Source organism: Halyomorpha halys, unplaced genomic scaffold (assembly GCF_000696795.3).
Source record: "Halyomorpha halys isolate HHAL.00 unplaced genomic scaffold, Hhal_1.1 Scaffold572.1, whole genome shotgun sequence".
NCBI lineage: Eukaryota > Metazoa > Arthropoda > Insecta > Hemiptera > Pentatomidae > Halyomorpha > Halyomorpha halys.
In genome coordinates this window covers 189225-199334 of record NW_027107638.1, presented here as the reverse complement: position 1 = coordinate 199334, position 10110 = coordinate 189225, and the positions used below count along the sequence as shown (strand labels likewise).

Here is a 10110-nt window from a genome sequence, read left to right as displayed (position 1 = left end):
CCCATTATAATAAGACCAATTGTGTCTTATAACTACTTTAGTGTTTTTGTTCTTTAAAACCACTATTTTTTTCATGTTAGGGATGATTTAATGGCTATCTTAGTGTTATTATAATACATAGGTAATTGAAGTTGTAATTAAATTACTCATGTAATAATTCCTGCCGAACTCTTGGCTGAAGACCGTATTGGTTCACGTCTTGGCAGTTAGTTCGCGCTAGGTTAACTCGCAGCTCGAAAGTAGTTATTTGGTAACTAGCAAATTGTAGCAGAGTCGCTACAGAAAGACCTTGGTCAGCTCAAGTTACAAACATACTCTCCACTGTAAAGAGCTTGAACACCCTACGACCGAAGTCAAAGACAATTGTATCAGGTAATCGTAATCCTTGGTAAAAATGAAGCTCAATGGCGACAGCGATTTTATCTTTTTCCCTTACGGTTTTTTCTTAAGTTCGTCTGCTGTAATAGCTGTCCTCAAAGACATAAATAAATACGTTTTTCTTTTAGTTGCGAACTTTATTGCTTTTCTCATGTTTTTTTTTCGGCCAAGACCCCCACTGGAGTCCTGTACCGAGTAACCACATGATTGGGGTCAAAGTTTTTCATTTTGTGGGACCGCCACTCAATGAAAAAAGTCAACGCCCCAGGCCGGATTCGAACCGGCACCACCAATAGAACTGTCATTGGTAAGACTGCATCTTACCACTGAGCTACGGGCAGCCCTTTTCTCATGTTTCATTTATTGTTAATTCATATTTAATCTCTGAATGAAACAGTTGATCGGCGTACCCAGCGGGGAGCAGTTGTCCCCCTAGAAAAAAATTAATTTTTTTTCAAGGAAATACTTATTGTAAAAACTAATAAAGTATTGCGACAGTTATTTATAATTTCTGAAAATGTTGGTTTCATTCGCCTGTTCCTTGCTGCAATGTTACAACCTGGGCCCTGTTTCATAATAAAGTACAAACTAATACTATTAGTCTTTTAGATTTATCTTAATTCAATTACACAGATAATCATCTCTATCATGAAAAAATAAGCATTAGTATGATTACCACACTAATTTCTACACTTGTACTATCAACTAATACTATTAGCTTTCACTAGGTTTTCCTGGGTACGATCTTGAAATAGCTATAAGAACGATGTGTCGTTGAATTTTTACTGAGCTGGTTGTGTTACATCAGGCATATAATATTTCAGTGCTTACGTACATACCAAAGATCAAAATGACTTCGCACTGAAGTTTTCTACTTGTGGCCTAGTTAAGTCTCTGGGCTATTAAACGCCATCGAGAGGTACTAGGTGTCAGAGGTTAGTGGATCAGCAGATTCTATTCTTAATTCAAATGATACATTTAAATACTACAGACTCTCATATAGTTGTTACATGTTACAATTAACGTATTTACAAAGAGTAGTAAAAAATTTATTATATGGCGTTTATCTGATGCCAGTAGTAGTTCCCGTGTTAGCTGGTAGATTGTCATACCGGGCCATAGCGGTTTGGCGGCTGTATTATGTCAGCATAGACCAGTAGGTAACGGTGTTGCTACAAAATTAAAATGTTTAACACATTCATAATATTTTTATCAAACAAAAAAATTTAATTTATCAATTATTGTAATCATTTTCTATAGTAAAACACGTTTGTTTTAGTCAAATTCTTTTATAGACTCCAAATGATTAATTTAGGTATTCTTTTTGTGTATATAAGGATTTTTTTTCTGATGATGTAGCTTAAGAAACTTCTATTTCCTAGGCTTTAAAATTCGACAGATGAGTTGGAATAACTTTGATCACGTTTTGGGCCTATTAACTTTTTGTGCAGACGTATCTATTACACATTTCACTGACCGAATGGATTTTGAAGAGCAGTTTCAGCTTGTCAGGAGAATAAGAATCGGTTAAGTTATACGTGTACCTGGAAAGAAAGGCCACCCATTTCAAGAGGGGGGGGACAAAAGAGAATTTTAATTTTAATAAGATAGTGAAGGTAACACTGCGAGGAGGAAAACAGGTGAAATGAGTGGGTAGGTTATTATTAATGTGTTGGAACGGAACTTATATAAAACTTGAAATTTAACAGGTTATTTCGTGTTATCTGCTCTCTTCAAAGGGATTGTTTCCGTTATCTCAGGACTTAAGAGTGAATATTCTTCATCAACAGAGGAATATCAGAGATAGCTAAGACCAAGTTTATACTGTTTCATCTTGTAACTGGCATTTTTCTAAAGGTAATCATTTAAATAATTTATCAAGTAACGTTAATAGAGAATTACTATAAATGTGTGCTCTAAAGGGATTTATACAAGTCATTCGGAATTACAGTCACCATCCAAAAGCCTGACTGACGTAAATCATTTGAATCACGGACCGTATCAGTCGGATTGGCGCTTAATTGAGAATGAGATATCGAACAGTAAGGTCATTCGCACACGAAGCGAGATTAGGTTAACTTTTGTAAGTTGGAAAAATTGAGCATTTTTTAGTAGATTTTTTTTTAAGGAGACACTGCGTTAGATTTTTTTTTCCAGAACATCAGACGGTTTTCCGACCATTTGGGCTAGGCTAAATAGAAAGAGAGTTAAAATTTTCAAACTTTTCTTTAGCTTTTATTTTTAATATATCTTTTTCAACAACTACTGAATCCTCATTTAAGTTTTCTTTAATTTCATTTGCGTGTTGTTCTGAATTATTTAATATTGGGTAGTACATACTTTCTCATTATCCGTTCTTATCTCTCCGACAGATTATTTCAAGTAAATTACAACGGCGCTTATTCATACCTATTCCGTCAGTCTGCCGGTGTACCTCAGGATATTATCCTTGGTCCTATCTTTTATACAGTCTTCACAGCTCACATCCCAACCCATTCTAACACTATCCTCACCACGTATGCCGATGACACATGTCTTTTGTCAGTGAACAATGATTCTTACATTGTTTCCCAAACCCTCCAATCCCACATCATCACCCTTGAAGAATGGTGCCAAAATTGGAGGATTAAAATTAATTCCAATAAATCCCACCAAATCACATTCACCCTTCGTCGTAAACCCATGACCTTTTGCCCTACAGTATCCTTTAATAATACCCCAGTTATTCCTGTTACTTAGGACTACATCTCGACAAACGACTGACATGGAATCCTCATACAAGACTGAAAAGACAGGAAACTGCTCGTCGATTCCGATTATTACAACATTTACTGGACAAACGGTCAAAATTGCCAAACCATTACAAAAGACTGATTTACATGACAATTATAAGGCCTATCTGGACATACGGAGTCGAGCTTTGGGGCTCCACCAAACCATCAAATTCCTTCCGAATCCAATCCTTACAGTCCAAAATCCTTAATGCTCCTTACTTTGTCACAAATCAAGTTATCCATCAGGCCCTCAATGTCCCATATGTTGCCTATTTGGCCAAAACCAGATACCATTCCTTCCATGATAAACTTACCAACCACCCAAATCCACTTGTTTCTAACCAGGCTTTTCCTTCATTACCTAATAATCCTCCTAGACGTCTGAAAAGAAGATGGCCTCGAGATCTTCTCCTCTAGAAATGTTATTGGAGTTCTACCAATGGGTAAATTCTCCACATGTTTGTATCATGTCACTATATCACCTACAGCAAATTTACTTGTTGTATATATTTTTTTTATACAGTTGTAAATAACAATAAATAAAATAATAAAAAAAAATATTGGGTAGTACAAATACTGGGTTAAGTATAAACATATTTTATAAATAAATCTTAAATCCATCATTTAAATAGATAAAAATGGAGTAAAATTGTTATAGAGAAATGAAATAAATAGTTGTTCTATTTTTAATTTTTTTCTTTTGTGTTTGACATACTCCATATAATGTACCGTAGTCTGTGGTTGGTTTTTAACAACCCTACTAGCCTTGGGATAGTCAGTAAGAGAAGACCAATAGAGAATGGGACCCGAGGCTACGGTAATATCTTTAGAATACGTCAAATTAAAAATAAATCAAAACTTTTTATTTTGTGGAGATGTGCCACTATTCAAGCAAATCAGCGATATATATATCTTATGAAAATATAAGAGTTGATGTGTGCTGAAAACTAGGAAATCCATTTTCAATTAAGATTGATTTGTGGATTTGCTACAAATCTCTTTGTGAGATTGAAGACGTGAGTCCACATTCCCTGGACATTCATTTTACAAAATCTTGGTTTTCTTCTGATATAATGTCCTAGGGAATCTACAATGTGATATATCTCTCCTCAAATTCAATAATAAAATATTTTTTTAGTATAGTTTTTTTTTTTAAGAATATATCAAGTGTGTCCTCTCACAAGACTTTCCTGGCCATTTTGGCTCCAGTCTAATTCAAATAGTTTATTCGAAGAAATGGTGAAACGGTTTCCATGACAACCTGAGCAAACTACATTTAAAAAGCAACATTTTTATTATTTATTTTCTTAATGGCTCAAGTCCTCCATTGCGGACTTATGTAGCCGCAGAGAACAAATGTCAAGATATATTTCTCGGGTCTCTGCGAAATAAATATTGACTCACCCAGGTGGGAAATAAACCCACAATGTTCTAATGATAAAAATTAGTGCTAAGATAGATTTTTTGACTCAGAGTACTCTGCAACACACACATCCATTGAAAAATACAACCGATAATTGACCCAATTTACTTGCCTAGTTACCTTGTTGCCAAATTACCTAGTTGCTGTTGGATTGAAAAGTCTATTCAGTTTGTGAATATGAATCACTCTTCAGTTTGATGATAAACATATACATATTCCTTTTCTTCAAAAGCAAATTACTGAATTTTACCTTATGCATATAGTAACACTTAGAGAATTGTCGGAATTAGTTGGTTTCGGTTTTACAATATTTTTGACATACATATTTATTTTCATCTTAATTTTTTTTTTCAGAAATGAGTAACTTGAGTACTTTAATTAAAGAAGAAGAGATAGGCGAAATTAAAGCTGATAGTAAGTTTTCTCTTTTTCAAACAGTATATGACATTAAAGTTTTTTAAAACACTTTTTCCAGTGGAAAGCATTATTCAGTTAACCGTTTAGAGTGTGCGAAAATTCTTGAGAACTGTGAACTGGTTTAGCAGATCTAAACTGCTAAAGTTAATTAACAAGATTTGAAATTTACACCGAATCGATACAATTTTAAACTATACAATCTTAAACATGAGTTAATATATAATTAATTTTCTATCATTTCTAAATTTTTCCTTAAGGAAGAAGAATTATTTGTTTTGATTACATTCCCCTTTAGATTAGCTTATATCTCTTTTTTTCTGACTCTATGCAACTGAAAAAAAAACAACATATTTCTCAATAAATTTCCTTTTATACATAATGTTATTCCATTATATATATAAATTATAGTTTATACACAATCTGAAAATCGATCATTTGTGGTATTTTATTTTTCAGATATTTGTAACCTTGGTGTTCTAATAAAGGAAGAAGAGGCCATTGAAATTGAAGGTAAGTTTTAATTTGTCTATAGAAGATTTAGCACTTAAGAACTGAGCTTTGTTAACCTAGTTGGCCCCCTTCCAGATTACTCTACCTAGGCTTATACATTCATACACCAGTTGTAGTACAATCAAAGATTACTCTGTCGAGGTGGTTGTATTAGATGTTAGATGGTGTTAACGCCATGCATATTAATTAAAATGTAAATATTTTGTTGATCAGATAGTAAATATATTTAATGACATTATATACTATGTATTTTTGTGAGAAGTATGTTTTCGTTTAATAGAAAAAGAATTATATGTGTGTACTGGAGTTTATCGTGAAATACATATTTGCCACAATAAAACGTGTTGTATTCACTCACCAGACCTTGCTGTGCGATTCATCGGAGCGGCACTTCGATGTGTGGGCCCACCGACGTGGATTGAGAAAATCGTCTCTGACCTTTCGGAACGGACTTCAGGACCCCGACCCATCGGAGTTCATCACTTCTTAAAAAAAATTTATAAATATCGGTTGTTTTTGTTTAATTCTAATTTTTTTCTATATTTTTGGAAAGTTTCTTTTAATTTATGTATTTTGTTTGCTTAATAAATAAATGTTTCGATCCGAGCCAGCGTTTCTTTTGTTTTTTTGTTAAACTACAAAGAGACAGAGTTGCTTTGAGATGGCTTAACATACGGTTTTGATTTCAATCGAAGATGTGAGGTGCACTATACAAGAAAGCCTTGATACAAGATAGGTAGTTGGTTAGGAGATTAATGGACAGGATGAGTCTTGCAAGAATTAGCCATAATCTCGAAGGATGGAAACTTCACTCTGCAGGTTACGACCCTGCACTCAAGCGGGGAAGGCAAGTCCTACGGGAACGAACCATAGGTACTTATAGGAAGAAAACTACGAGCCTGCAGTTCACGAAGGGGATCCTACGGGTAAGAGGTCCTTACGATATGAATAAAAGTTATAGGACAGAAGAAGAGACCATCATGAACTAGTGTACAACAATACACAACAGATACGTCACAAAAAAAGGTGGAAGAATATGCTGAATCTAAATGTTTATTTCATATTTTCCAAGAGCTACTAATCATTTTTCCACAAACCCCTACAAAATTTTAATGACATATTTATAAACAATTAGTTTGGCAGTGTGTATTTATGAAATTGTATAATGTGTTGGGGCACACATTATTTCTGAATTTAATAAACTTAGAGAGAGAAATACTTTATTCATATATGCTGCCTAAATACATTAGGTTGCTATCTGACACAGCGTACTTATCAATCCGTAATCGGACATATTTACATTACATATTCATGGCATAATCATAAAAAAAAGATATACAATAATAGAATATAATAAACAATTTTTTTTTCACCACTACAGTTTCCTTTTACAATCCATTTCGGTCTGTACAACCAATACAAATGTTTCACTCACTCCCATTTTTCCCTCTCATTTCTGCTCAATTATTCACCCTATCAACAAATTCGCTCTCCGGAATTCACCCTCCTAGATCCTCTTCAGTGACCCGCTAAAAAAATTCAATATAATACGGTAATGTGAGATCAGACCATCATTCATAGTCACAGCAGTAGATCAGTCTATCAAGAACAAACAACTAGATATATTTTACAAGAACAAGAATAACATATAGATTACGAGGAAAATATAATTAAAGAAAAAAAACCGGTTACAGGAAATACTTGAATGGATAATAAAAACTTAATCTTAATACTACGTGACCTTACGTAGTGTGTTGCCAACGCACCGGAGGGGGGGGGGGCAGGTGTTAACGTGTTGAATAATAGATTTGTGCATTACTATAGTGAATCGAAAAATTTGATCGCTTGATGAATTCTGCCACAGTGGGCAATTCAAATAATTGATAAATGATAAAATCCCTGAGGCTTCTTTTTCTTCCATGATGTTGTGCGTACGATTTTCATCTCAGCATCAAATCTTGAAAAGTTTTAATAAGGCGCTGGGTGCCATCTGATATGTGGGTAGACAATGGTGCTCCATATAGTAGTGCCGGCCTCAAATTACTTCTGTAGATCTGCAGCTTCAATCTCAGTGAGAGAGCCGGAGAGGTGAGGAATTCATTGAAATAATATATTTACAATCATGAAACTATTTACATGGTGTAAACATTAGAAGATTAAACTATTTAAAATTCATTGAATATATCAACATTATACAATATTTTTACTAACATGGGTAGTGGCAGGAAGCGATGAAGGTGTTCTTCCGCTCGATCATAGGTAGAACACCTCTATTTCATTATACCAAGTTTTTCTTGGTCTACTTCGTCTTATTCTTCCGTCTGTTTTCCATCCTTACCCTTCCCTTGGCAATCTTCCTTCTGGCATTCTTTTTGAATGGACATACCAATTCAGTTGAAAGTGAGTTTACTTTTTCTAGACTCCACTAACGCCTGTTGAACAGATTCGATACTTAGAGACTTACTTGGAATCCACATACATACAAGACTGAAACGACAAGAAACAGCTCGTAGATTTCGATTGCTACAACACCTACTTGACAAACGAGAGCAAGATGTTTTCATCCCATTCATTACAAAAAATTATTATACACTACGATAATCAGACCAATTGGGACATATGGAATTGAGCTCTGAGGGTCTACCAAACCATCAAATTCCTCCCGCACCCAATCCTTACAATCCAAAATCCTACGTAAAATCCTTGATGCTCCTTATTACGTTACAAATAAACTCATCCACAAATACCATAACATCACATTCGTTGCAGATTTGCCCCAAATAGATTCACGTCTTTTCATTCCAAAATCCTTATCCACCCAAATCTATTAGTTCTTAATCTTTCATCCTTAATAATCCCTGATAATCCTCCGAGGCGTCTAAAAAGAAGATGGTCACGGGACCTTCTATTTTAAATTAATGCTTGAAGTACCACCAATGGGTGGTTTCTTTCCAAGATTTTCAAGTGTAAATGAAACTTACAACATATTTACTTATTGTATTTATTATTTGTACAGTTGTAAATCACATTAAAAAAATAAAAAATAAATAAACTTTTTCTAGAAATTTATATATATCATCTCTGATTCTCATTTCTAAATGTTTCATTGAGGAAGAATTCTTTGTATTGTTTTTATTCTTATTGAGACTAATTTCAATTTAATTTTTTATATTATAAGGCAATCCGTAATGTTACAATCCATCAATAATTTTTCCAGTCAACTTTATGCAGTTAAGAAATATAATACAATTTTTATTGGTTTGTACTATTTCTGCTGAAATAGCTGTTTTTATAGTTTATTTGTGATGTAGCATTTATCTTTTATATTTTTATACCCTAGGTCAACGCTTCTCAGAATGGTGCTGCATGTGTAAGCAAGAGGTGCCGCAAGCGAATACCACGTTCTTAATTTTAAAAAAATAGAGTAGTATAAAGACAGTGCATTCCAGTATTTACTTTGCACTTTTTTTCTTCAACAAATTCAATTGCTCTAAGGATAATTATGCCACCATTTTTTTTTCTTTAGCTCAACAACGCCGCGAAATGTTAGTTAGCTTGACAAGAGTGCCACGGAATTTGTTGATCGCTGCTCTTAATAATACTATAATTTGTTTACCAACTTACTTATAAATTATAGTTTATACTCCAGCCATATATTGGTCGTTTATGATATTTTATTTTTCAGATATGAGTAACTCTGGTGTTCTTATAAAAGAAGAAATTGAAATTGAGAATGAAGGTAACTTTTGATTTTCCTACAGAGAATTTACTACTAAAGGAGTGTTTCCTTCCTCCTCATGAGTTTCATTCCTTCTCTTATTCTTCTATCAATCTTCGATCTGAAAGCTTCTCTTGGCATATTAAGTAATTAGTTGAAAGTAAGTTTTCTTTTCTTAAACATTTCAAATATCTGGTTTTATCTCTGATAATCATTACAATAATGATTATCATTTCTCAATTTTCCCCAAGGAAGAAGAATTCTTTGTATTAATTGTATTCTTATTTACGTTACTTTCAATCTAATTTGTAACATTAAAACGTAAACTTCAGTGACACTATCAAATAATAATTATAGTTTAATAAATAGTTAAATAAATCAAATAATAAATATAGTTAAATGCTTTATGCTGATATAAGTTGTGGCATACTTGAATTTTTAGTTGTTTCCATTAGCACTGTTGTTACGGCGGGTAGGAGTTAAAAAGGAACTTATGCTAGACCAAACCGTGAAAGTAATAAAAAGAAGGGGGCAATGTTGAATTTGTTACTTTAGTATTTTTCGTACTTTAGCATAAATGAAAACATTTGAAACTAAATATACAAACATACAAAACACAGAAATTAGAAAAAGAACTTAACCAAACTTACAACTATTAAAACTGTGTGAGACGTGAGGTCGCCCGCCGCGACGGAAGTGGATATGATGACGGATATCGTCAAACACATCGGGAGATAAATACTCAGGTCTGAGCTGACGTTTATACAGGTGCATGTCCCTGGCCCGGCACTTTTTGAATTTTGAGTTGAAACTTATACACGAATTAGTACCTAATTAGTACTAATTCGTACTAAAATTTCAGAATTAGTACCCAAAAAGATCGCGAGTTA

At 33.6% G+C, this 10110-nt stretch overlaps 1 protein-coding gene across 3 annotated transcripts in view; it reads left to right on the top strand.

Moving 5' to 3' along the window:
• Window positions 1-2069: 2069 nt before the first annotated feature.
• LOC106684349 (zinc finger autosomal protein) overlaps window positions 2070-10110 on the top strand; it is a 52141-nt gene continuing 44100 nt past the window's right edge. For 2 of the 3 annotated variants that reach the window (XM_067046011.1, XM_067046010.1), the window contains exons 1-4: window positions 2070-2235; window positions 4930-4989; window positions 5449-5502; window positions 9188-9241. In XM_067046011.1, coding sequence (XP_066902112.1) covers window positions 4932-4989; window positions 5449-5502; window positions 9188-9241 — 166 coding nt within the window. In that variant the 5' untranslated portion in view covers window positions 2070-2235; window positions 4930-4931. The other variant, XM_067046012.1, reaches the window with a different exon arrangement.